A 27,696-nucleotide genomic window follows, 5' to 3' on the forward strand; every position below is an offset into this window, starting at 1 on the left:
GTGCATTGAACTGATAGCTGCTACACTGAATTTCCACCTCCCTGTTAATAGCAGAGATCAGGTGGTGCAGCCTTAACAAACCATCCCAAGTTCTGAGAGTGTTGATGGGGACAAACTCTGCAGGTCTGGCTGGAACTCTGTCAGCACTTCCTTCAGTGCTAATGTGGTGCAGCTTTGGTTTCAGGTAATTAATTAGCTAATAAATCATGGGGTGCTTTTTTTCACCCCATGGCACCATTATGTGCACAAGATGCATTATGAAGGGAAAGGAGGGCTCAAGTCCAGCTTTGTGAGTCTCTACAATATCAAGCTCAAAAGATTTTTTTCACCTGTTCTGCAATAATTTAGAGGGTGACATCATGTAACTTGCACAGCCAAGACTGTGGCCAGGTGTGCTGACAGTAATGTCTGTGTTTTCATTCTGTTTTACTCCTGTAGCTATGTCAAGGCCATTTACTGAAATTACAATTTCTGCACCATGGCTGTGTAGGTACTTGCTTCATGCACAGGAATCTTTGTCAAGCCACTGCTTTGTCATGGAAACTGTTGCCCTGGCAGTTGCTAATCCAGATGAATATGTCAGCAAGTGGTTTCTTTAATCACTGCCATTTTTCACAGATTTCAGAACAGAAGGTTCATGTTCAGTAACCAGTACAGGGATGGGATGAATGTCACACATGCACTGAAGGGTATTTGCTAATACCTCAAGGAGACTTTAGGAAAAAGATCCTGCCCATGAAACAGATGAAGTGACACTTTCTTCTGTGCAAGGAGTATAAATGCCACATTTTTGTTTCTCCCAGGCTTGAGATTTCAGTGTTTGCTGTAGCTGCAGACTGTGAACCCTCCTTTATCTGTAGCTTGTTTGGTGCTGTGCTGAGCAGGATGGCCTTTCTGTGGTAATAATGGATAATTCTGGAGCAAACACCCTCTTAGGCATCAAAAAGGATTCTCAAATAAGTGTGTGAAAACAAGGTGAAGGTTTTCCCAAAGGCTGAGACTTCCTTTGGCCAGATAGGAATTGGTAAATCAGAATCTTCAAGCTATGAGGTGGCAGACATGAGCTCTTGTTACCTAGTCCAGTTTCTAGCAAGATCCTAATAAAATCACATTTGTGCCATCATTGCCCTGTGCCTTTTTTCAGACCTTGTTTTGCTATTCTTGCTTGCTCTTTTCTTTGCAATATGCAGCAGCTGTCAATTTTTTAAAAATTGCATTTTCCAGTCTAGAAAAAGACACAATCATGTATGGGGGTTAAAACATGAGTGGAGAAAAATTCTCTGAAGAACAGGCATGCATGAGGGTGGAATTCTGAGCCAAAATTTCCTCTAGTTTCCTTGTCTTTTTTCCCTTTATCCTGCATTAAGGTGCTCCTTGCCCCAATGAGCTGCCATCCTGGTTCAGTGCTGCTGAGGCAGCACGGAATATCTTTTTTTTAAGTTTTAAGGTTTAAAGTTATTTTTATATTCTAATATAGATATATTTATATTTTGATTTATATTGATGGATAAATGATTTTTTATGCATTTTATATGGGTAATTATTTTAATATTAGGAGTTAATAATGTAAGTTTTTTAAAAAATTATATGGATTATTTTTAATGTTTGATGGAATAAGTTATGTTTTGGTTTTGTAAATGAAAAATATTTTTGTGGTAATTGAAGAGAAATAATTAAATGTAGATTAAATTTTAGAAGTGTAGTATTAAAAAAATGATTTTATATGTGGAGTGATGTGGAGAATTTTTTTTTTTTTTGAATGCTGTGCAGTGTGCCAATGTGTGCATTTTGCTGTTGCAGTGATCACTGATGGAGGCCTGGACAAGACAGCCCTGACAGACGATGTGGGCAGCGAGGAGGATCTGTACGAGGATTTCCGCAGCTCCACCCACCGCTACGGCCACCCCGGGGGCGGCGGCGAGCAGCTGGCCATCAACGAGGTGTGTGCTGCTGGGGGAGCACGGCCAGGCTGGGGGGCTGCAGGTGGAACCACAGCCAAGGTGCTGGGGCTGGCTCTGGAACCACAGCCAAGTGCTGGGTCAGGCTCTGGAACCACAGCCAAGTGCTGGGGCTGGTTCTGGTAACCACAGCCAAGGTGCTGGGGCTGGCTCTGGAACCACAGCCATGGAGCTGGGTCTGGTTCTGGAACCACAGCCAAGGTGCTGGGGCTGGCTCTGGAACCACAGCCAAGTGCTGGGTCTGGTTCTGGAACCACAGCCAAGGTGCTGGGTCTGGCACTGGAACCACAGCCAAGGTGCTGGGTCTGGTTCTGGAACCACAGCCAAGTGCTGGGTCTGGTTCTGGTAACCACAGGCAAGGTGCTGGGTCTGGTTCTGGCTCTGGAACCACAGCCAAGTGCTGGGTCTGGTTCTGGCTCTGGAACCACAGCCAAGGTGCTGGGTCTGGTTCTGGAACCACAGCCAGGCTGCTGGGTCTGGTTCTGCTTTTGGAAGCACAGCCAAGCTTCTGGTTCTGGTGATGGGACCATGGCCAGGCTGCTGGGTCAGGAACCACAGCCAAACTTCTGGGTCTGATTCTAGAACCACCACCAAGCTTCTGGGTCTTATTCTAGAACCACAGCCAGGCTGCTGGTGCTGGTTCTGTAACCACAGCCAAGCTGCTGGCTCTGCTTCTGGGACCATGACCAGGCTGATGGGTCTGGGTCTGGTTCTGGAACCACAGCCAGGCTGATGGCTCTGGTTCTGTAAGCACAGCCAAGCTGCTGGTTCTGCTTCTGGGACCATGGCCAAGCTGCTGGTTCTGGTTCTGTAAGCACAGCCAGGCTGCTGGTTCTGCTTAACCACAGCCAAGGTGCTGGGTCTGGCTCTGGAACCACAGCCAGGCTGCTGAGTCTGGTTCTGGGACCCAGTCATGCTACTGGGTCTGCTTAACCACAGTGAAGCTGCTGGTTCAGGTTCTGGTTCTGGAAGCACAGCCAAGCTGCTGGTTCTGATTCTAGAACCACAGCCAAGCTGCTGGTTCTGGTCCTGGTCCTGGTCCTGGTCCTGGTCCTAGTCCTGGTCCTGGTCCTGGTCCTGGAAGCACAGCCAAGCTGGTCCTGGCACAGCAGATGGGGTTTAAATGTCATTTACTGCGGGCACCATTTACAGCTGGGTGACAAAGGGACTGCTGCCTTGTCCCCAAGGCAATGCAGAGCCACAGGGCCTCTCCCCTTGGGTGTTGTTGATTGAGAAGTTTAAAAACACTAATGAACTTGTTAAAAGCATTAAAGAACAAGTTCAGGCTTGGAGTGTGATGTACTGGAGGCATAAGGGGAATGTTGAAAAAATCCCTGGTCTACCTGTTTCTTTTTCACAGGTAAGGAGAGTGCAAAGTTTGATACAGGTTTGGTCTTTGCTGTTTCTTCCTGTTCCCCAGTATATTCACTCTGGGGATGTGAAAGACCTGTCTATGGAAATAAATCTCACAGGACTCCATTTTCTTCATGGTGGATAAAGGCCAGTCTTTATTCACATATTCACTCCTTTTTATACAGTTTTACAGATGTTGTGTGAGACTCCAGTTGGTCAGTAACTTTCTTGCCAATTACTTTATTGGTTAGTAAAAGGTATTTTTCTTGTCCATCAGATCGTTCTACTCTTAAATACTTTACATGTTTTCTTTACTGGTTCTGGTGAGATAGATTTCATGTTTATGTAGGTGCTGGTTGTTTTTCACCTAGGGATAACTTGTGTTAAGGAACTGCTCACACCAGGATCGTTCTCACATGGGAATTTGTAACGTGCTAGTTTTGCTTAGAAGAAATGACAGGCTAGCTATCCATTTAACACAGCAGGGTTGATTTTATGAGGCCTTTCCTTTATAATTTTTCAACCTTACTGCAACACCTGTCTTTTAGCTATTTTCTTTTATAGTGCTGATCCTGATTAAGTTGACATCAGCAGTTTAAAAATATGCTACTTGCTCTAAGCAATGCCATGAGCACCACACTAACAGATCTAAGATGGTTTTTTCTGTAAAAGTACTATTTTTTACCTTGTGCATTAGAGCTGGCATCCTGCTACACACAAAATGCTTTTTCTGTGGGGTGAACTTGAAAGAGTGGAGCATGTTCACCACATGAGTGATCTCTTGAACTCCTACACCTTTTTCTCTCTTTCCTCTACTCACGTGGATTCCTACACATGACCTTCCCCCGATGAGAAGGCAGGGATGAAAGAAGTATTATATTTTCTTGTGCAATATCTTCTCTAACTGAAGCTACGTGGCTCTCAGTGTGTGTGTTTGATACACCCACTGATGGTGTTCCTGGGGTCTGAAAAAGCTCCAGAAAGCTGCACAGTGAGGGTAACAGCTTTTCTTCAAAAACAACAGCAGCAAATGCTCTTCCAGCAGGTCTGCTCCCACTGCTCAGAATCCCCACCTACAGCCCTGGGTGCCTGGGCTAAGGAAGGGAGTTGCTTTATTTTCTTTTCCTATTTCTTACATCCAGGGGTTAGCAAACCATGGTCAGAGCTTTTTAATTTAAACTCAGCGATCTTGGGCTGGCGTCACTGGCAAGAAAACATGAGCAGAACACCAGAAAATCTTGAGTTGTGTTCTTCCACTTTACCTGGTGTGTTTATGAGAGTCCAGGCACCACAGGGGTCAGTCCCAAAGCATGCACTGAGTCTGTGGGAGGGGGATTCTGCTTCCCTCCCACTCAGCTGCAAATAGAATATTCTCTGTCCCTTCCCTTCCCTTCCCTTCCCTTCCCTTCCCTTCCCTTCCCTTCCCTTCCCTTCCCTTCCCTTCCCTTCCCTTCCCTTCCCTTCCCTTCCCTTCCCTTCCCTTCCCTTCCCTTCCCTTCCCTTCCCTTCCCTTCCCTTCCCTTCCCTTCCCTTCCCTTCCCTTCCCTTCCCTTCCCTTCCCTTCCCTTCCCTTCCCTTCCCTTCCCTTCCCTTCCCTTCCCTTCCCTTCCCTTCCCTTCCCTTCCCTTCCCTTCCCTTCCCTTCCCTTCCCTTCCCTTCCCTTCCCTTCCCTTCCCCTCATTTTTAAAATCAAGGGAAAAAAATTTTGCCAGCAGGTCTCACCATTGTGCATGTGGTGGGTGTTTCTTTCTTTATTTGTTATTATTGAGAACAATTGCTTTTCTTTCATTTCTTAAAAGTTCCTTTTATTAGAGTAAAATCCCATCACTTGTAATCAGGAAGGCAAATGGATGTGTCCAAAGCAGGAGTAATTTGTATAATCTATGAAGTGTATGTGGGGTTTTGTTGGCCAGTTGACTTGAAAGAGGAAAGATTATTTTTGGCTTGTTCCCTAGAATCTTGCCTGTTCAGGAGCCAACAAAACTGTAAGAACAAACAGTTCATTATTTACTTTGTCAACTGGTTCCTAGCAGTAATTAATCCATCACTTGGTTCCAGTGAGCCTCAGCAAAGCTTCCCAGAACAAGAGATTACAGCAAAGTACAAAATCTCTGCAGTGAAACACTGAATCTGTGAGGTGGGAATTCCAAAGCAGCAGACATCCAAAGTGTTGGAATTTAAATATCTCAAATAGCTGGTAGCTGGACAGGCTTATCCTCACCTTCCCTGCTATTAAATGTGGCTATTGACTAGTCCTGAGTATTTTCCATGGTGCTAGGAGTGATGCAGGGTGAAGATTTCAGTGTTCACTCATTCAGTCACATTTTGTGTGTAGGCTCAGCTTTGTTTTATTGTATTCCAAGTTGCATTTTATTGGTTGTGGATAAGGAAACTATGGTAACCACATTATTCTTAGCCTTCTTGGAAGAAACAGCTTTCAAATAAACAGAGGAGGCTGAAATACATTTTCAAGGCTGTTGGCAGACCAAGTGTTGCATTAAAGAACAAAACACCCAACCACTGAGTTTTAGTTCATTTTGGATCAAGAGAAAATGATTATGAAATAAAAAAGAAACCTTTCATAAAACTAGAATAATTTATTGGCAAGAACACTAGAGGGATGAAAGAAAGCTGGGAAGGTTGTGTAGAGCCCACCTAAGAAGATCAGCATGAGAGTGTGTAAGAGCCAAAAAAAATCAATCAAAAAGTAATAATAAGGGTTTGGGATGAGAAAAGAGGCAAGGGAAGTAATTTTCTCGGGGCATCTGTTTGACATTCTTTCAAATGCTTTTGTGATGCTCAGGAAAAGGGATTTTTGTGTTTAGATTGTACTTGGTAGAGTTTACTTTGTGTTTGCTCCAGATAGATACCCCATCCTTGTATTTTATTGCATCCAGAATATCATTGGGTGAAAATGCAGCAAGAGAAAAATCTGTACTGCAAATACTTTGTGATTCTGTCCTTCCAGTTCTCCAGAAATGTTATGTATAGCGCAGATCCAGCTTCAAGCTTCATTAAATGTGTTGCATGCAGTGTGAAGTGAAGAACAGGAGGGATTAGGCACATAAAAACCTGGCTCTGGAGTGACCATGGATGATAAGCTGTCTAGTTTTCCCCACTAAGTAATTGGCCTGGGTGAGGAAGCTTGGGGCTCTTTGCTTGGTAAAATCTTTGTTTGGTCCTGAGGGTTTGTTGTGTCCTGCTGTGGGAAGGGTCTGTCACCATCATATTTTCTGAAAAATCCTCTTTGCCCAGGATTCTTCTCCTGGGAAGCTGAGAAGCCTCAGAGAAAAAGGAAAACAATATGATCTCATTTGCTTCTCCTGTGTTTTGCTGCTTTGGAATGTGGAGATTGTTTATCCAACAGGTGAATTGATGTGAGCTAATGACCAATCCCAGCCAGCTGTGTCAGACTCTGAAGAGAGTCACGAGTCTTTCATTATTATCTTTTAGCCCTCTGTCTGTATCCTTTCTCTATTCTCTAGTATAGTTTTAGTAGAGCATTCTTTTATATAATATAATATCATAAAATATTAAATTAGCCTTCTAAGAACATGGAGTCAGATTCTCAATTTTCTCCTCCATCTGGGGACCCTGAAAATACCACAGGGCCCATGCAGCTCCTGCTTTGCAAGAAATGCAATTGCAGCTCAGCACAGCCTTGCAGCCCTCCATGAAGAGCACCGTGCCCATCTTGTGAAAGCAAAGCTCTACATGTTCAGAAAATAACAGCAAACTCCCCATTTTTTTCTTATCTCCTATGGCTCTGTGCCTGATAAGTCTGGAATTTGGTATATGAAAAGGCACAATTCATTGCTACAGCAGGCCAGGATTTTATCTAAGACACGTAGCCACTGCTGCCTTGTGCTTTAAAGTGACCATATCATAGTGTCCTACAAATGTTTGAGCTAACCTGGGGTTGTTGACAAGATGTAATTAAGCTAATTGGTTCCATCATATATGTTTCTGATTTAACAAAGTAATTAATCCAGAAAAGTGTTCAAAGTAGCACAAACAATGCAGCTGCCATGCACCCAGGGCAGCAGGCACTGTGGCAGTACTCTCTCCATCTTACTGAGTCTCTCAGACATTGCTCTGGTGCTGAGCTCTTTGATCTGTGCTGGGTTCACCCAGTACTTGTCCCAGACCAGCCCATTTTAAACAAGACAGACTTATGAACTGTTGGGGTTTTTGAAAGAAATAAACCAAAACAAGACAGCAAAACCAAATCAAACCTCCAAACTCATAAAATCCTAATACTGATGAAATCAGAACAACAGATTTTTATTTTGTTAAACATGAATAATATCCTTCATAGCCTTTTTCACTGCATTTATCTTCATTCTAATTAATAGAAATCTCTTGTGTACTATATGAAGGCAAATTTCCTAAGACAGAAACATTTTAAAATAGTGCCACAAAATACTGCCATTCCTTTTCTTTAAAAGAGTGCAGAATGGATTGCAAAATCTGTGGTCACCACAGATTTCCAGACTGAAAACAGAATGATTGATCATATGGAAGCAATATATAACTTTCTCATTTAATCTAGGAGAAGAGATTTATTATCACTGTTGTATCTTAATGTGAGTATATTGCTAAAGCAAATAGAAACCAGTTAACAAACATCTGCCAGCACCCATTGAGTTGTTTTTTGGGGTTTTTTGCCCTTCTGGAGGATCTAATTCCTGCTTTTGTGTCCCATGTATTCCTGCAGCCAAGGTTGACAGCTGTGCTCCAGAAGCAGCAGATATGATTTATTTGCAGGATACAGTATAAAGCTCAGTGCTGTCAAGGACAAGAAATAATGTTCCCCTGAGGACATAAATCTTTACTGGATTCTGGTTTTTGGTCCCAAGTGCTTGTGTAACTTTGTGTAGGGTTTAAATGTGAGCGTTCAGAGTATGGAGCCAGAATTGTAACTTCTTTTACTGCCTGGTCGATTTAGTTTTTAGAGTTTTCTGGTCTGAAGACTTTGAAGGTTGTTTCAGAGGGCTTTTTGCAATGGATTTAAAGGAAATCAGTATATTCAAATGCTCCATGGCAATTATGTCTCATCAAACACCAGGATCAGTAGCTAAGTGCTCCCAGGGGTTTCCAGAGCCATATTTCTGCCTTCTACCATGGGCAGCTGGGGCTGCTCTGAGCCATTTTCTCACGTCCTCCTCAGCACTGGGACTTGGGCATCCCCTGAGGAAGGGATCCTCCCTCAGAGGCTGAAGAGGCAGAGAATGTGATGGAAGCCAGTGTAGCTCACTCAGCGCTGAGGAAAGGCTGTCTTGAGAGTGAATGTCAGGGTTTTTTGGAAAGGTGAGAGAAATGGGATGTGCTTTCACACCTGCAGTCATGCACTGAGCCCTGATCCATCCAAATGCTGCTCAGCCATGGGAGGTGAGGGCAGATAGCTCCCCTACCATGGGTCTGGTGTAGAGACTCCACCAGGAGTTCAATCCACACAGAAGCATCTCTAGAAAATATCTGGCTTTTTTGCTGGGCCATGCTTTCTCTGAACACCCCAATAAACTGATACCTATTAGGAAAAAATAAAAAACCTCCAGGGGCTTAGCTTGGTTTTTGGAGTAAGAATAATGGGGGGCTGTTAGAGTTCCAACTCCCAAACCAAAACTCTGTGGTGTGACAGTGCTGCAGGTGTGTGGTATTTTTGGGGTCCCCCATCGTGGGGAGGAAAGAGTGAATCTGACTCCATGTTATCAGAAGGCTAATTTATTCTTTTATGTTATTATATTATATTAAAGAATGCTATACTAAACTATGCTAAAGAATAGAGAAAGGATACAGACAGAAGGCTAAAAGATAATAATGAAAACTTGTGACTTTCTCCAGAGTCTGACACAGCTGGACTGAGATTGATCATTAAATAAAAACAATTCCCATGTTGGATAAACAATCTCCAACCACATTCCAAAGCAGCAAAACACAGGAGAAGCAAATCAGATAATTACTGTTTTCATTTTTCTCTGTGGCTTCTCAGCTTCCCAGAAGAAGAAATCATGGCAAGGGGATTTTACAGAAAATATGAGAGCGACACAGCTGCATTAGGGAATGTACCTTTTTCTCCAGGCAGCACTGACGGAACTAGAGCACACAGCCTCAAGCTGCACCAAGGGAAAATTAGGCTGGGTATTAGGAAAAAGTTTTTCATGGAAAGAGTGATAAAGTTCTGGAATATCTGCCCAGGGAGGTGGTGGAGTCACTGTCTCAACAAAGCCTGGATGTGGCACTGGGTGCCAGGGTTGAGTTGAGGAGTTGGGGCTGGGTTGGACTCAATGGTCTTGAAGGTCTCTTCCAACCTGGTCATTCTGGGAATTCTGTGAATTCTGTGAGTGGGTATGGGCTCAGTTTCTCAGGGAATCTAACTCCTTCCAGGAGCCAAGGTGGAGCAGCAGAACAGCAGAAAGCCTCTGGCTTTCACATCTTTGCGGGCACGGGTGTGCCCCACATGCACACAGACGTGTTTGAAGAGTGGGAGGGGCTGCCCAAACTTTCATCCCCAGCTGTAAACCAGAGCTAAATACATCACTCAGAGGAGATAACTGGAGACAGTGTGGTGGCTTTGGCACTCTTACATCAGCTCTGCCAGCTATGAGATTGTAAAGACTAACAGCTTCTGTTAACACTTGTTAATGATCTCTTGTGAGTATTAGGGGACTCCATAAAATGTCTGGGTTTTGTCTGCATTAAATGTGTTCCCAGTTACTGGGGTGGGAACAGGGGCTTGGCTCCACAAATGGTATTCCCTTTGGTGAAAAAATGATCCAAGAATGTTTGAACTCCTGAAGTAACTTGTGCCAAATCACCCCAAAGCCTGCCTGTGTTTTATGCAGCGTGTCCATGGGTTCCCAGAGCTCTGTCTGATGCTCCCCACCACTTAAAGACAACACATTGTGTTTACAAGAGATCTCTTTACCCTGAAGATAAATGCTTTGGCATCCCATTTAAAGGGCTCCTTTAACTTGTGGCACTGTGTCCTGTAGGGATAAGGGCTGTGGTGCAGAAGGTCTTGGCTTCCTGCCTGCCACTTTCAGCTCCTGAGGGCCATTTCCCACAGTGCCACTGAGATCTTCACATCCTCCCATGGGGCAAGGCAGGCTCCAAGCCCTCCAGGTCCTCATGGCTCTGCCTGCTGAGGGCTCTCACCTGCACCTCATCAGGGTCTGTGCCATGAAGCCAAGGAAGTGTGCAGGGGAAGGGGAGTGATTTCACCATCCATGGGTAAAGTGGAAACCTTTCAAACCTGCCCTCTCTGATGTAAAGGAGGGATTTACCCTGTCCTCAGGAGCTCCTTGTTTGGCTTTCAGGGATCTTGGCTTGGTACCTAACTCTCCAGTGCTGTTTTATGGGAGGAAGAGCAGTCGAAGCACTGTAATATTTGCAGCCCTACAAAGATTTTAGTTCAGAAGTGTAATAAACTACTGTTACCACTGCTTGAAACGGGAGCCTGACAGTGTGCAAAGACAAGTCTGCTTTGCAGAATCTTGGTCTTACAATTTGCTCTGCCAATGTCTTTATTTTACAAATAGGTTTGGAGATGTCCATACCCCGGTTTAGCAGTTCAAGAAACACCTGGGATGGATAACAGTGCAATAACCAAGTGGATATTGGAGTACAAAGATTTACTGAGAGCAGGGGATAAAGAAGGAATGTGAGAGAAGGAATGCTGGGTAGGGTAGAGTTTATTGCAGAGGTTATTCCAGGCTTAAGTGTTTGCATGGAGACAGGGAAGTGAATATCTCTCATTTTATACCCTACTTATCTCAGGTTCCTCTCAGCATGGTTTTGATATCAGAACATTTCTTGGATTTGTTCTCTTCTCCAAATCCTGATTTGCAGCAGCTTTTCTCTGCAAAGAATTTTCCTAATTCTCTGAAGACAATTGTTCCCAGTGGTGGAAAAATAAAATCCCTCCTGACTGTTTTGACCCTTCAAAGAGCACTGTTAATCTCTCAAGAGATCTTCCCCATCAAAGAGGGGACCAAGGCCCTTTGTCCTACACTTGGTAAGTTGGGGGCTGAGTTAGCAAAAAGTCTGGCCATGGTTTAACAGAGTGAAGGCACTGGCATATTCCTTGCAGTTTTATTTTCCCCCTCTGGTGAAAGCAGAAAGATCAGCAGCAATAACCAAGCTGCTCAAGTGCCAGCCCTGCTCCTCCTGAGGCTGCTGGGGAGGCTCCCCCTCCCTCTGGGGCCCTTGGGGCCAGCCCTCCTGGATGCCCTGGGACAGAGCCAGGTCACCGAGCCTCCCCTTGCAGCAAAAGGAGGAAATGTTCCTGCAGTGACCCCGGGAAGGCTCCAGGGGCAGGGAACAGAGCAGCCTTTGTCCCCAGCAGTGGGGCTGTCCCACACCCCCTGTGCCACTGGTCAGGCTGTCCCCAGGCCTCAGGGGACATTGAGCTCAGCTTCTTCCCTCAAGTTTTGGGTTACAGGGAACAGTGACCTAGAAAGGTGTTGTGGGGGTTGTTTTTTCAGTTCTCCTTCTAGCTGATGTTATCTGGGATCTCTAGAGAAGATCCTGTTTCTGGCTGTTCCACTGCCTGGCAAGTCTCTGTGTCAACAGGTTTTATGAAATGAAGGCAGGGTGTGGGAGCTATCCAAGACAGGCTGAATGCCCTGCTTTTTCCACATTCCTCTGTCCCTAATGCATGCTTTGCTAGTAAAGCAGAGGGGCACCTTGTTCATTTACTGCTGGGGCTTGATAACCCATACTCACCTTCCTGATTATCTTAACAGCCACTCACCATGTTTGCTTCTGAGCTGTGTCTTAGATTCTTACTAACTTTTGGAGTACAGCCCATCAAGGTTTGATCTTCAGGGTGCATTGTTCTGCTGCATTTTTTCAGCCTTCTGGCTAAAACAGAGGTACCAGGGGAGAAGTCACCTCAGAAGGCTGCTTGACCAATTAAAATTTCTGCCCTGCTTTTTTGTCATAGGAATGCCTAGGCTGATTCTTACACACAGCTTGTGTATGTCTTCTATCCTCTTGAGGCTTTTCTCATTCTCATGGGACTTGTTCTCATCTGTGGATGATAGATCTCTCCAGCCCTCCTGTGGCTCCTTTACTTACATCAGAAGGCAATGAAGGAGGACTCCCAAATTAACATTACTACAGACCAGCCTGGAAGAACTTCAGAGACCTGTCATTTGAAAGCAGTTTCCCTATTTTCTGCCAGCTCAAGACTGGTATACTCTGTAAGAGGTGAGGATGCTGAGCAGTAAGAGAAGGGTCAGAACGCTGTTCTGCAACTAAATGCATTATTTTAAAGGTGGCAGGTAAAGGAGCAGTGTACTTGTAATTTTATAATGTGTGGGCTCAACAGAATATCTGAGACAGCCCAAAATACATTGCTTTCTTGTAAACCTCTGTACAACCAGAAAGAAGGGGGTCTAGTGGTCTAGAAACAGCCAGAACAATAAAGCTTGGCCCTGTTCCCCCTCCCCTCTCCAGCCAGCTCTTGTAGAAACTCTTACAGGAATTATCTGTTAATGTTTTTCCAGCTTTGTACATAGGCATCTTCCTCTGCTCCATGTTCCCATACTCACCTTGTCCTGTGATTCATCCCCTTCTCATCCACTCTATCTGTTTCATGGCTTCCTGCAGCTCCTCTGACCTCACCTGCTTCAGGTCCCACAGCTCTGCCTGTGCCTGTTTCCTCTCTTCTTCCCTTCACTTTTCTAGGGGTATTTCTCTGACTGTTTTCCCCTTATTTCTCTCTTCCAGCCCACGTAGTGCCCAAATGACCATTCCTTGTTATTCTGTGCTATCTATGGCTGTTAAATTTTCAGCTCAAAACCAGGATACCACAAAACCTAAAGGCATTCAGGTAATTTCAGGAGCCCAAACACCTCCTCTCTCAGTCACTAAGGATGTCATTGCCAGCATGTCTGTTCCTCAGCCCTGTAACAAGAGTGGTGTGGTCATTTCTATTCTCACCCCTTTCTAGATATTGCATTCAGGCTCTTAATCTTGCTGGTCTCCAAGATGCAACATTTCCTTTCTTTCCATCTGCCTTACTACAAAGCCCATTCAGCCTGTGTTTATTTCAGAGCATCTTTAATACAATATCCTTTGTTCTGTGTCCAATTTATACTGAAAATACCCACCTTCCTAGGCCACTGCAGGGGCTGTGCCAACCTGTGTTTGCTTCTCCCTGCTCGTACCTTGCTCTGCCATATCTATCTTAACATGCTTGGTTTTGTTTCCCAGGCCATTGCTGCCTGTATCCCTCTCCTGCCATCCCAAAATCTCCAAAGCATGCCCAGTTCCACCCTGGAGCTCTCCTCAGCTCCCAGGGTGAGATGTGGGATGTGTTGTGTCAGCACCAACACCTTCCCTTGGCACTGCAGCTCCAGGTCATGCTGGTAATTCCCAGATGCTTCAAACATGTGAACAGTTGCTGTTGCTACTCTTGAAAATAAAACTTGTTTTAGAAAGATTTGGAAGATTTTCTAGATTTAGTTATGTCTGAAAGCAAAAGACTGGTTGCTAAGCAGATTGTCTCTTTTTCTTTTCTTCTTTTTTTTAATTTTTAATTACTTGTAGTCAGGGTGGCCAGTCTGAATGGCTGCTTTTCTTGCAGTCTCCCAGTGGGGTCATGCCTTAAAGTATGCACTCCATAAGGACATGGTCAGGGCCATTTTCTCTCCATTGAGAGTTATCTCGTGAGTCTTAGTACTCCAGCACAAGAGCAGCTTGTAAAGTTTTGGCAGCACTGCCTGAGGAATCTGCCCAGGGAAGAACTGGCTGTAAAAGCTGAGTGGGCTTAAACCATGCAGAGCTAGAGAAAGATGCAGTGGGAGTAACTGTGCTCTAGTAACACAGTGTTACACACTGTAAAAATTCAAAGCAAACTCTGACAGACTGTTTTCCATTTTAGAAATACATGATCATATGCAGCTGAAAAAGCTGTGCTTATTCTGATGTTTTCTGGCCCTGGCTCAAAAGGAATGCTGTCCTTTTGGGAGGTGTTATCTGCAGTGTTGCTGAGAGTTAACTCAATGCATAGCAGGGTTGAGAGTTGCTTGGTTTGGATGTTGGGAAAAGTGTAACTGTGGGAGTGAAGGAAACTTGGTTTCCTTGGAATGATTTGCAGGTACAAATGCTTGCCCCTCTCACAATTTCACTGTCAGCCTTTTCAGCTGCTGAGCTGTCATCCACTGAACATCCACTCATCCTGGATTCTTTTTTAAAAGATGCATTTCAAATGGTTCATCACACCAGTGTTAGAGATAGAAGTACTTTTATCACCCAATTAAAAAAAATAAAAATCAACAAAAGCTTCTTCCCTAAGAAGTTCTTCATCAGTTCTCTATAGTGGAAGGGGCAGTAATATTGAATGTTCCTGGATGTGCTGAACGTGATCTCTTCCTCTGCAGTTCTTTATGCCCAGAATTCCAACAGGCAGCAATGCCACCCAGAGGGACAGGAGAATTCACATTTGTGTCTGTGCCTTCAGTGGTGCAACAAGAGAGAGGAAAGCTGCCCCAGGTGTCCTCTTTAGGAGTGCCTTAGGGAAACTTGTAAGGAGTTCACATTTGCTGTGATTTGCACACACAGAGCCAGCAAACCCTGGGGCTGCCTGCCTGGTGTGTCCATGAGCTCTGCCTGAGCAGGCAGCTGGGGCAGGAGCTGTCTGTGTGTCAGCTGGGCCCAATCCAGGCTCACTTCTAGCAGTTCTGTCTTTGTTAATATTTAGATAGTATCCTTTTCACCTTGTTGGAGGCAGAGTGTTGATAAATGACCCAGTAAGAGCTCTTTTGCTGTCTATGGATATTCAGAGCATGGTTTATTAGTGCCTACAGTACTAATGTTGCTCTTGTACTTGCAGCAAGCACATTCCTATAGGTGACAAGCCAAGAATATGGAGTGCTGGAAATGTGCTCCAGCATGGTGTGCAATGTTCTACTTGGAGCTTTGCTTCCCAAGCCTGCTCAGCAGGAGAGAGGGGAAAGCTGCTGAAGGTGGAGCTGATCCCCCACAGCACAGCTCTTGGTGGCCTTGCTGTGGGACATGAGCTCTTTGCTTTCCCAGCATGAGGGATCCAGCTTCACTGCTTGTCTCCTCAGTTATCTATCCCTGCTACACCTGGTTCTACTGGTACACCTGTGCTGCTTATTGCAGTTCTTGTTTCTTCACATTTTTGTGTGTGCCTTGCAGTTCCCAGTACAGCTGTTATATTGGATTTGCTGGGATGTCCCAGCGAAGGCAGGAATGATGAATCTGACTCCATGTTCTCAGAAGGTGAATTTATTACTTTATGATACCATATTATATTAAAGAATAGTATATTAAACTATACTAAAGAATACAGCAAGGATACAGACAGAATGCTAAAAAGATAATAATGAAAACTCCTGACTCTCTCCAGAGCCCTGACACAGCTTGGCCCTGACTGGGCAATGAGTGAAAACAACTCCCAGCAGAATGCAATGGAACAATCACCTGTGGGTGAACAATCTCCAAACACATTCCACATGAGCACAGCACAGGAGAAGCAAATGAGAATTGTTTTCCTTTTCTCTGAGGCTTCTCAGCTTCCCGTGAGAAAAATCCTGGGCAAAGGGATTTTATCAGAGAATGTGAATGCCACACTGTTACAATATTGAAACACCCTTTTCACTGACAGACACTGGGTTTGTCTGTGTACTCCTGGCCTCCAAAAAATCACACCTAAAGCAGTCTTGAAAAGCTTAGGCCTTGTTTGCTGCATGGTGATGAGTAAGGACTGGGCAATATTTAGCATCATTTTGACGAAAAATGAAAGCATGTCTTTTGTTTTCTATTTTATCTAATATTAGACTGGGGTGTTCTTGAATAGCTCATTCCCTAAAGTCACTGAGCAGCTTGTGGGACTGCAGCAGGGCTTTGTGTGTGTCCAGGGTGTGCTCACTTCTTACTCTCTTTGAGTGGCAGCATTATTCCCAAGGTGCAGTCCTGGCTGAGCATGGCTCTTAGAAGAACGAGTCAAAGGAAATTATTACAATTACAAATTAGATTCCAGTGAAGATTGTGCAACAATTATTCGAAATATGCTCCCTCAGTGATAGTTATACAAAGTGAGCCCTGCTGTATTACAAGCCATGAGGTAAAACTTCCAGCTATTTCATCTCTTGCTGGTGCCACCTACCACAGAAGCCTGTCTGATCAATGAGGAATAAGAATGAGGCTTTATTTCCATGATGGAAAAATGCCAGATGATGTTTAGCAGAGTGCAAACACTTGGAGTTACCATGGAAGTGACTCCCCCATGCAGAGTCTCTGCCCTAGACCTTGTGAGGGGATTCCCTGTGTGGGGGTGGAAACAAAAGCCGGGTCACAGCTAGAGTCACTCTGAAGTTTTTGTCCTTGTCCAGTTTCTCTTCACTGAGGGGTCAGAAGGGTGAACAGCACTTAGCATTAATTGTGCAGTGCTCCAAGATGCACTTGAAGCAAATGTGTTATTTGTGCCCAGGCATTGCAGTGCAGGGGGGCACTTGGGTCTGCACATCAGAAGAGCAAAGGAACATACAGGGGCTTGGGGTGTTTGTTTCTTAGGTACCCCAGAATTGCATGAAAATGTACCTTCCACTACAATTTTGTACCTTTTTCCCCCCCTGCAGTTTCTTTCTGCCAAAAGTTTCCCCTGGACTTCTTTTCCCAGGCGGGCTCAGAGCAGTGTCCAAGAAGTGAACTGCTTTCCCCTTTCAGATGTCTTCAAACAAACTTTCTGTGCTTTCACCTCCAAATGTTTTAGCATGTTCATAAGTGGCAAAGATTCCAGGAGACTAGAGGAGAATTCCATCATGGATTTTAGAAACTACCCCATATCCTGCAATACCAACAGTGCAGCTCTGCCAGCCTTGTTGAATCACTGGAGTTTATCCATTTCTTTTCAGTGTAACTGCACTTTTCAGTGCTCACAGAAGATAGTAGTTGCTGTGCAGGTTTCAGAGAAGTGGGTGTGATCATGCTCTCCATTCACCATAATTAGCTTCTCCTGAAGATCTACATCCCACCCAAATCCTGCTTGGTGGCTTATGTCCAAACTCAGTCAGGCATAAAAAGCCTTCAAAGCCAGACAAGATTTGCAGAATGCCCAGGAGTTGAACAATGCAATGATGCAAGTCTACTGTAGACTTGAAGAATTTTCAGTAAATTGAAGTCTGCAAGCTTTGTAGTGTTCTGCTGTGGTGCACATGGCAGGGAGAAATAGTTTATTTAAGCTTATCAGCTTTAAAGCTGGTTATCAGTCACTGCAGGCCAAAAACTCAAGCATGGTGAGCTCGGGCAGCCTGTGAATCCCAGCAGTTTGTTCTGTTTGTGGGGTTTTCCTACAGGTCTTGAAGCTGCTTTGAGAGCACAAGACCTCATCCTACACATCATTGTCCTTGTTCTAATTTAGGCTAAAGATGAGGAGTTTGCAGGATCTTTGTGTTCAGGAACAAGAAACTGAAATAATTCTTGATTTGATTTTATTATGATTAAGAAAGACAGCTATCTTAAACATTGCAGAAGCACAAGGAGACAATGGAAGTTTTGACTGCCCTTTCTGTATGGCCCCTGCTGAGGTTGGTGCAATTTGGGGAAAAAACCTCCAAAATTAAAGGAAAGTACCAGTAGCCATAACTCTCAAACCTTTCCTCATTTAAATATCCTACCTGCTGTTGTTTCAGGAGCTGTACAGATCCCCAAGAAACATTAAAGGCATTGGTGTGCTGACACCTGAAAAATCCCAGCTTTTTTATTAGTTTGTTTCTCAGTTGTGAGAGAAGCTGAGAGCGTTCCACGTGTTCCATGCTCCCACACGGCCCTTCCCAGAGATGGAGGCCACCAGAGGTGCTCAGCAGTTGGGCTGTTTAGGGGGGACAACCTTGTGTTCTGGTCCCTGCTCCTAGGAATGTGTGTGGCCATGTTGGAAATGCGTGTGTAAAGTGCAGAGTCATCCTCTTGGAGAACTCCATCCTCCATCAGCTCCGGTCTCACCCAGCCCTAAATCCAAGGTCTGGATTGAGCCCATTTCGGTATCAGGATTGCTGGATTTGTATCCCTCACTTTCACGAGGGGGAATGTGTGGTGGAAGTGAGAACTGGAAGATGTGAAGCTGCCTCCTGTCAATGAAGGATCTGAATTCTCAGTCCTCCTCCTCCTCTCCTGGGAAGCAATTGCTGCTGGCTGTGGAGTGAGAGGTGGGCTCTGCTTTGCTGGCTAGAAGAAACAAAAGGGCTGCAGTGGACTCGATTTTGATGAAAAATGAGGCATGTCTTTTGTTTTCTGTTTTATCTAATATTAGATTGGGAGGTTCTTGAATAGCTCATTCCCTGAAGTCACTGAGCAGCTTGTGGGACTGCAGCAGGGCTTTGTGTGTGTCCAGGATGTGCTCACTTCTTACTCTCTTTGTGTGGCAGCATTATTCCCAAGCTCTCCAAGATCTATCCCTGATCCTTCCAAGGAGGAGTGAGTGCCTTTTCCCTGTTCCTGGCCCAGCATGGGTGGGAGATATGCTTAGCTGGGGCATCCATGAGCGCACCCGAGGCAGGGCAGCTTGGTGCTCGGTGAACTTTGCAGTCCAGCAGAAAAAGCTAAGTTCATAAAAGCACATTTAGGGCTCTGCAGAGCTGAATAGAGGTTCTGATTGCAGAGATGTTGAGATTTGCAGTGACTCAGGCCCACGGAGACGTTGGCAGAGGGAGCCAAGTCCTTTAGACTTTCTGGCTCCAGGATGCTGCTGGGAAGCGAAAGGCAGAGCCCAGCAGAAGGTGTTCTGCGGGGCAGAGGCAGGGCTGGATCTGCGGGGCAGAGGGACAGAGTCAGGGCTGGATCTGCGGGGCAGAGGGACAGAGTCAGGGCTGGATCTGCGGGGCAGAGGGACAGAGTCAGGGCTGGATCTGCGGGGCAGAGGGACAGAGGCAGGGCTGGATCTGCGGGGCAGAAGCAGGGCTGGATCTGAGGGGACGAGGCAGGGCTGGATCTGCGGGGCTGAGGGGCAGAGGCAGGGCTGGATCTGCGGGGCTGAGGGACAGAGGCAGGGCTGGATCTGCGGGGCAGAGGGACAGAGTCAGGGCTGGATCTGCGGGGCAGAGGGACAGAGTCAGGGCTGGATCTGCGGGGCAGAGGGACAGAGTCAGGGCTGGATCTGCGGGGCAGAGGGACAGAGGCAGGGCTGGATCTGCGGGGCAGAGGGACAGAGGCAGGGCTGGCTCTGCCATCCCCCTGCCACCACCCCGCACCTGTTGCTCGCTCAGGTGTGCGGGAAGCCGCCCGTGCCCTCACCTGTGCAGGGCCGGCCCCACCGAGCAGGGCATTCATTCCCTTCTGGCCGGACTCGCCTCTTGCTGGGCCGCTCTGAGGGCGGTGGGAGGATTTAGAAAAGCATTCCCTAATCCCTGGCTGACCCTCCTTAAGAGGCTCCGCGCAGCCCCGCGTTGCCAGGGCCCGGTGTATCCTGGAGACGGAGCGCAGCGAATCGCGGCGCCGCTCTCTGGGAAGCCGACACCGCCGCCGGATTGCGGAGCTCCGCCACCAGGAACCCGGGGTGCTCCTGCTGCTGCCGGAGATGGCGACGGCTCCGTGGGCACGGGGGACGCGGAACGCCGGGGATGTGCTGACGAGCCGGCCCTGAGCTGAGGGGGCGTTCGGCACACGTGCTGCCACTTCTGCTTCTGCCAGCCGCGAACAGCTTTCGCTCACAGCCCTCTGCCCTATCCTGCCCTTAGGCTTTTAGGCTTTTTTTATTTTATTTTTTTTTTCCTCTTGGGGGCTGAAGCCATGGCAAAGATCCCCGACAGAAGCAAGCACAAATGGAGTGCGCTTCACACTTTCCTCCGCTGCAACATGAACCCGGAGACCCAGCGGGTAGTGGTCTTTGTCATCCTGCTCTTCCTCATCATCGTCAACGTGGTGCTGATGTTTCTTTTGGCATTTCACTGAAGGAGGACTGTGGTGCATGGGGCTTTCCAGGACCGGGCAACAAATCAGCAGGTCAGCTTGTCGTTGTCTGCCTCTGGTCTGCTTGTCTGCTGTTACGGTGACTGTGTGTCTCAGAGTATTCCTCCCGTGTTTTTTAATCATCAGCTCCTTCCCCACCCTGCTCCCCTCCTGTCATCACTTGTGCCTTGCGCTTTGGATCCCAGGTAAACAAGAGAAAGGGAGAGAGCTAACAGAGCCAACTCGCTTAATCATAACCTCTCCGTGGCACTAATCAGCCTTGATTCCTAGCCATGACGATTCCGTGCCTGCACGTAGCACTTGTGAGCCCTGGAGGAGCCCAAAGCGGTGCTGCTTTGTTTGCAGAGGGACAGCCATCCTGTAAGGAGCCCTTGCACAAGGACCAGCTCCGTGTAAACACCTGCTGGAAAAGCTGAAGCCTGTAACGCCTCCGCTGCTCTGTCACTGTGAGCGCCGCGCTGTGCCGTGCCATGAGTAATGGCCAATTAGCCAAAGAGATTGATTAATTGAGTCCATCAGGAATTCAGGCTGAATAATCGCTGCAGCAGTGTGGAAGAAGGGTTTTGTTGGCTTTAATCCCATTTCCTTGATGATACCTCAGTGCTTATCAGCTGTATGTATCAAAATGGCTGGCACGGCCACGGCACAGGACACTGACTGCAGGCCACTGGTTCTCCACGGGCTGGGGCAGCAGCTCCAGGAGAGCTCCTGTGGAAGGGTAGGAGGGAAGGGCAGCGAGGCAGCCTGCCCCATGCAGGCCTGCTCACCTCTGTGATGTTCCCAGCACCCTGCCCATCCTCACTGGCACTGGCACCCCAATGGAGCAACCCTCGGCTGGATGGGGATGGAGGAGACCCGTCCCTGGAGGAAGACAGACTGGAGAGGAAGGCACAGTGCACTGTTCTTAATGACACTGCTTGCTTTTGTGCAGAAGATTGCAAAAGATGCAAGCCCTTAAAATTCAGCAGGATCCTTCATTTTGTGTGTTAGGTAATCTGCAATTTAAGTACAGCTTTCACAAGGGCAGTGTGTTTGCTGGCACTAATGGTTGAGGCTACTGCAGTTCTTTCAGACCTGAATATTTATGGCTCCTGGAGTCTGATCTGGTGTTGAGAAAGGCTGGATGGTGGTGTTGTCTCTGTCATCATGAGTGATGTACTCTGTATCAGTTATTTATGTGATTGTGTAATACATTAGTGTCATACAAAACCACGTCACTTTAGTATGGAATTTGTACCTGTGGAGCTCCTTTCTCTCACACCTAAAGTGCAGAACATCTTTTCCCTGAGAGAGAACTCTCTCTTGCAGTTCTGGGTGTGGGGCAGCAGCAGGCCCCAGTTCCCTGCAGTTCTCTGGGAATCTCTTATGCAGATGCACAGTTTTGAATTATTAAAAATCTCAAACAAGGCTATGAATTCTATTATCTAGCCATTGTGATAACAGCCTCCAAAGCCATCCAGTCTATGTAGTTTTCTGAAGTCACTATTAAAAAACCCCAAAAGCTAACTACAGCTCACAACTTGGCTTTCAAACAAATCTGTTTTCTCTTCCTCTACACTTTACTGAGGTCTTAGACAAATCCTGTACAAGGTTTGAGCAGGTTCTGAAAGTGCTTGAGGTTCAGAAGTTCCCAGCCCTTGTCAGTGGGAGCAGTCAGAGGCCTCAGCATCGTGGCAGCCCCTGCACAGAGCTTGGACTGCCAGTTAGTGCTGTTGTGCCTGCTCTGTGTCCTGAAACACTGCAAAAACCCCTGCTGTTAGATGAGAAGGGCAGTTATTCACAGGGCCTGCATGCATGTGTAGCTCTGAAAAGGAGCTGGAGATAGGCTCCATTCATAATCCCAGGGCTGGGCTCAGTGGGGCAGCTGGGGAGCTGAGCACACGTGTCTGCCAGCCTAGGCTGAGCCTCATGCTCTTCTTCAGCTCAGTGCCATGGCCCTGAAATGTTCCTTGGGTGGCTTCTGTCACTGAACTATTTCCTATTCCACTCTGCCTAGGAAGGGAATTCAGGGAAGTTTTTCAGGAACTTGTTTTTATGAAGTGTCCTGTAAAATTGGTTAGCACAGAGCTGGTCTAGTGGTGATGGAATAATTCACCCTCTGCTACTGCTGCGTGCTCAGTTTGGGGATGCCTTATTCCTGCTGCCTGCTGCAGGGCTCTGCTAGGTTGGGAATATCAAACCTGGGAAGGTCTAGGAATGCAAATGTGAGTTTGGTGCCTCTGAGGTGCAGGACTGCCCTGCTGCTTCCTGCAGGAAGCATTGCAGTTGCTGATGGAAAGTGCCCCAGCTTTCCCCAGCAGCAGAAGACTTGCTCCCTGCTAGAGAACTAAAGGGAAGAATTGTTTCTTTTAAGGATTGTTTCTTTTCTCTGGGGAGTGCAGGACAGTGAGGAAGAAAAGTATGTTATAGGAAAGGGTAATGTACCCTCTGGTGAAATTGCCTTCCCTGCTTGGGGCAATTTGCATTACTCCTGCTTAGGACAATTTTGTACCAGAACAGCAAAAAAAAAGTAGAATTTGTCTTGCATTTAAAAATTCTGATCAGAAAAATATCAAGATTACAGAGAACCCTGTGGAAATATGTGTTCCAATGCTGCCTGCCACAGGTGTTAGCTTGGGTTGCTATGAGCCTGGGAACACTTTTCCAGTTAATGTTTGGTGAGTTTTAATTTCCTCTTTCCAATGCTTGTCTAGATTCTTTATACCTGACTAATCCTGAAGTATCTGTGCCAAGTTTAGTTATGGGGACCTCAGTGTTTTCCTCCTCCCTACAGCTGTATGCATTCAGCTGGAAGCTGCAGTTGACCAGTAAGTGTTGATCAGCCTGGTGTTAGTTGTGACTCATTCAGTCCTGCCTCACATCTTGGTTGAAGAAGCTGCAATGGCCAATAAAGCCCAGGAAAAACAGAGCTGGTGAAGGACGCCTAAATCGTGTGCAGAAGCTGTAGGTGGTGATAGGATAGTGAGGAGGGAGGAGGCTCTGACATTTCTGGTGGGTTTTCTAGTTTGCTCTCAGCGCACTTATTTGCCAGGAGAGCTCTGCAGAAGGGCTGGGGTTGCCTTCCCCGAACACCAGGCCCTGCCCTGGCACTGGGGCCACAGCCCCAGGAGGGAGCAGCACTGCCAGGGCAGGGGGAAAAGGCAGCTGGGGAACCCTGTGCCCCCTGCTCCCTGTGCCCCCTCCTCCCTGGTGCCCACTGTTCCCGGTGCCCATGGCTCCCTGTGCCCCCTGCTCCCTGTTCCCCTGCTTCCTGTTCTCCCTGCTCCCTCCTCCCTGTGTTCCCTGCTCCTGCTGTGCAGCAGGGCATGGCAGCCAGGCCCTTGTGTGGCCACTGGACATCTCCTCCTTCTTCCTCCTTCTTCCTCCTTCTTCCTCCTTCTTCCTCCTTCTTCCTCCTTCTTCCTCCTTCTTCCTCCTTCTCCCTCCTTCTCTTCCTCCTTCTCCTCCTTCATCCCTGGGTGCAGTGAGGCTGTGCCTGCACTCTTCCCATGCCCTGTGGTGCTCTGTGAGACAGGGACAGGGATGTGCCCTGAGCCCTGCAGGGACAGAGACAGGGACATGCTGTGCCCCCTGCCTGGGACAAGTCCACCAGAACATTTACCAGGCAAGAGCTCTGCTTCTGCTCTGCTTTGAGCCTTGTGAGAGCAAAGAGCATCTGTGAACAGGAGGAGACCAAGACATCATTTCCAAAGGGAGATCTGGGCTTTAGATTGTATCTTTGCTTAATTTGTCCTCTCAGGCTAAACTCATTTCTGTGGTGATATGTGGTATCTGCTGTCTTTGTGATTTATTCTTGGAATCCAAGGCATGAGCTGGCCAGATAAGAAACACAGTAAGCACTTAGGATGATACCATCAACAATTACTTTTAATTACTCCTTCCAGTCTTTTGATTTAAAAGAAAATTAAAAAATTAACACACAACAAAAGAAGCCACATTACACAGGTTAAAGAAAGATTTCTAGAGGGAGAGTACTTGTTATTGATGCTGTCACTGGCTTTGTTAACTACAGAGTGTGCTGCAAACTGGAATAAAGTTATGTCTTATATGAACCTTTGTATGTGTTCTTCAGCCAGGATTACTCCAGGCATGGCTCTTGGTGTCACATACAGTGCACCCACTCTGTGTCTGCATTTGGCAGTGGCAGAATTGGAACTCAAAGAGGTGGTGTGGACCTGTCTCACACCACAGTGGCTCTCCCTGTCCTGTTGTGTGCATGCAAGCTTTCTGCATTTGTATTGATAAATGTGATAGCTCACTTGTGTTGGAGGTGCTAAAAGAAAAACGTCTCCCAAAGTACCAAGAGGGTGTTGGTCAACCTCTCAGCAGAGGAGTCAGCCAGGTGTGAAGGACCACAGAGAGGGAAATTGGGGAGTTTGCTCTTCCTTGCAACTACCCAGGAGCTCTGGTCCCTCTGGAGCAGGGGGCTGCTGCTGGGCTCTGCTCCCACCCATCCTCCTGCAGCACTCAGCTCCTGCCCTGTCTTCCCCTTCTCCCTCCCTGGAGAGAGACCCTAGTACAGCCCCTCCCAGCGTGTTCCCCCACCAGTTTCACTCTGCACACCTGAATCTCTGCTGTCCCTTGGTGCCAGAGCAGGTAGAGCCTCCCCCAGCTGGGGGAACAAGGGCTGCATTCACCCCTCTGTCCTTCCTGCAGCCCCTCCTGCCCAGAGCTGGCCAAAGCCACGGTGACACAGGGCATGGAGCAAACAGCACAGGGCCCACAGCTGGAAACCTTGTGCTGTGTCTGTTTGGGATATCAGCTCAGGAATGGGATCAGCTGCTGTCTCCTGCTGAGCTGGGCTGGTTTGTGGTACTCTGTACCTGAGTGTGTTGCAGCTCCACAGCCCGGCTCCGCTGCTTGTGCTTGTTCTCAACCCTGATCTGGTCCCTTCCTGGCATGCTGGGGATCTGAAGTGCTGTGGAAAATGTTATATGGAAATAAAAACACTGGATATAGGCCTTGGGTGAATCCAAGCAGCTACAGGGGGATCTCTCAGCTTTCCTCACCTCACCATTTCAGCAGATGAAATGGTTCCAGCAGGAGATTAGGGAAAGACAGGCTGCTGAGGAGTCATGGCTTGGTATTTTTAGCATCCCAGTTCACACCTGTAGTGCCCAGGAGCCAGCACTTGTTATAATAAGCATAATCTAATTACAGAGTGAGAAGATCTGCCCTGGATGCCAAGAGAGGAGTGCTGGGAATGGCAGGAGCCCATCACTGCCTGTCCTACCAGAATGTGCTCAGCTGAAACTGAGCTGCCTCTGCAAAACCACTTTGTCCTGCTGGAAAGCCGTGGCCAGGAGCACTCCAGGCATGACTCTTGGTGCCAGGGCTGCGAGGGAGTGACAGGAATGAGCACAGGAATGAGGTGTGGGATTTCCTACCTGGACTAAAGGCTGTGGGGGTGTTTGAGGGTCCCCAGGATGAGGATGAGGATGAGGGAAGAGATGAGAATCTTGACTCCATGATTCAGAAGGCTGATTTATTAGTTTATGATATTATTATATTAAAAGAAAGTGGTATACTAAAACTACACTAAAGAAAGAGAAAGGAGACATCAGAAAGCTAGAAAGGATAAAAAGGAATGAATAATAAAATCCTGTGGCTGACCAGAGAGTCTGACACAGCTGGCTGTGATTGGCCATTAATTAAAAACAATTCACATGCTGGGTAAACATTTCTGCAGCCCACATTCCAGAGGAGCAAAACATGGAGAAGCTGAAGCTTCCCAGGAGAAGAAATCCTGGCAAAGGGACTTTTCATAAAATATGTCAGTGACAAAAGGCCACGGTGGGAGGGTTGTGCAGGGAGTCAGGGTGCCAGGAATGAGCCCTGGGGCACACCAGGAGCTTTGGGATTTCCCACCTGGATTAAAGGAGGAGCAGCATCTGCTTTGGTCTGCTGTAGTTGGAGGACTTGTTTGCAATATGGTCTTGGAAACAGAAATGTGATTCTGGTTTGAGGCCTTAGCTTTGTTTAGGCCATTAAATCTCCTCATCCAAGTGGTGTGGATGGGAGACAAATGAAGAAAATGGATATATTCAAAAGCAGAATAGTACAGGGCCTCAGGAGATCCCAGGAAGCTGCTGCTTCCTGAACATCTCCTGTACCTAGCACAGAACACTTCCAATAGGAAAAGGTGGTTTGTTTTTATTTTTTCCCTAGGGTGTACATAACTTTAGGTACCTTCTGCAGGGACTACAAAAGAAATGACTCATTTTTATATTTACATATACTAACCAAAAACAAAGGCTCAGGCAGCCTCCTTTGCCTGACAGTGAAACATTATCAAGGTCTTTTTTTTTTGTTCTTCTCCTCTGTCTGTTACTCAGATTTTCCTCTGCCCCATTTTCAGACAATAGGACAGACATCAGTTCTTAGCTCTGTGAAGGAAGGATCTAGCACAGTGTGTGTACCATGGGAAAGAGATCACCAGACAGGGGATGGGTGGTGGTGGTACTGGTGGAAATGATCAGTTTTATGTCACCAAAACCCTGCAGGGTTTCTCTCTCTCAGGAAAAAGTGAAGAAGGAAAATGGATACTGAACTGTGCACAGTTCTTTGAGGCAGGGAGAACATAGAGCCACGTCATGGAAATTGATAAACAATCTGTGTTGGGCCAGCACTCCTGCCAGCACCTGCCAGTGCTGTGCAGACTTTGGCACAGTTTAATGCAAGGGAGCTGTTTTCACAGGAGACAGGAGCAATAAAAATGATTTCAGCATGTTTTCTGCAGTGTGTTCCACTGCAATTAACTCATGCACACACATGAAAAGGAAAGCCATGAACCCTGTTTGGGGCTTGATGCTGCTGCTTGGATGATTCAGAAGGGTTTCTTAGCAATGCAATTTGTATCTGCTTTTGAATGTTTTCTTTAACCTTATTTGTAAAACAAATTAAGATTAATTTGCCTTCAAGCTATAAATGATTCCATAGCTTGCTGTATCTTTTGGGGGAAGAGTCATCAGCAGGCAGAGAGCCTGTGGCCTGCATGGCTCCTTTTCCTTTCCTTCTTCAAGGAGCCAGGGTGCAGCATTTATCCTCAATAAATCTGTGTGGCAGAATAGCTACAGCTGAACCGGTTTGGATACATTATCCTGAGGGATCTGTGAAGTATAATCCTCATTTGTGCAAAGAAATAATGATGAAAGAGAAAGTAAAAGTGGAGGTGGATGGGAAAAAAAATCCAGAATTAATTCATGAGAGAAGTGGTGGAAGCAGAATCTGTCCTGCAGAGAGGGAAAAGGAGAGGAAATATCCCAGTGGGAGTGCATGGAGGAAGGGTAGTCCTGCAGCAAGAGGAGAATGGGGAAAGCATAAATGACAGAGAAATGTGTTCATGTAGCATTAAATACAATTTTCTGATGAAAATAGCTTCTACTTGGGTGTCTGAGAAATGGCAGTGTAAAAAAGATGCAACAACAATCACAATGTGTGAACAACC

General features: G+C 46.7%; 1 protein-coding gene across 2 annotated transcripts in view; it reads left to right on the forward strand.

Annotated features, from left to right (window-relative positions):
- ARHGEF4 (Rho guanine nucleotide exchange factor 4) overlaps nt 1–27,696 on the forward strand; it is a 117,606-nt gene that overhangs the window by 63,292 nt on the left and 26,618 nt on the right. For both annotated transcript variants that reach the window (XM_084212488.1, XM_084212487.1), the window contains exon 2: nt 1,801–1,940. Coding sequence is in view for 1 of the 2 variants with exons in the window: in XM_084212487.1 (XP_084068613.1) it covers nt 1,801–1,940 (140 nt within the window). In the remaining variant the exon portion in view is untranslated. The remainder of the gene's footprint in view (nt 1–1,800; nt 1,941–27,696) is intronic.

This window comes from Fringilla coelebs (assembly GCF_963513975.1).
Source record: "Fringilla coelebs genome assembly, chromosome: 10".
NCBI classification, from domain to species: Eukaryota; Metazoa; Chordata; class Aves; order Passeriformes; family Fringillidae; genus Fringilla; species Fringilla coelebs.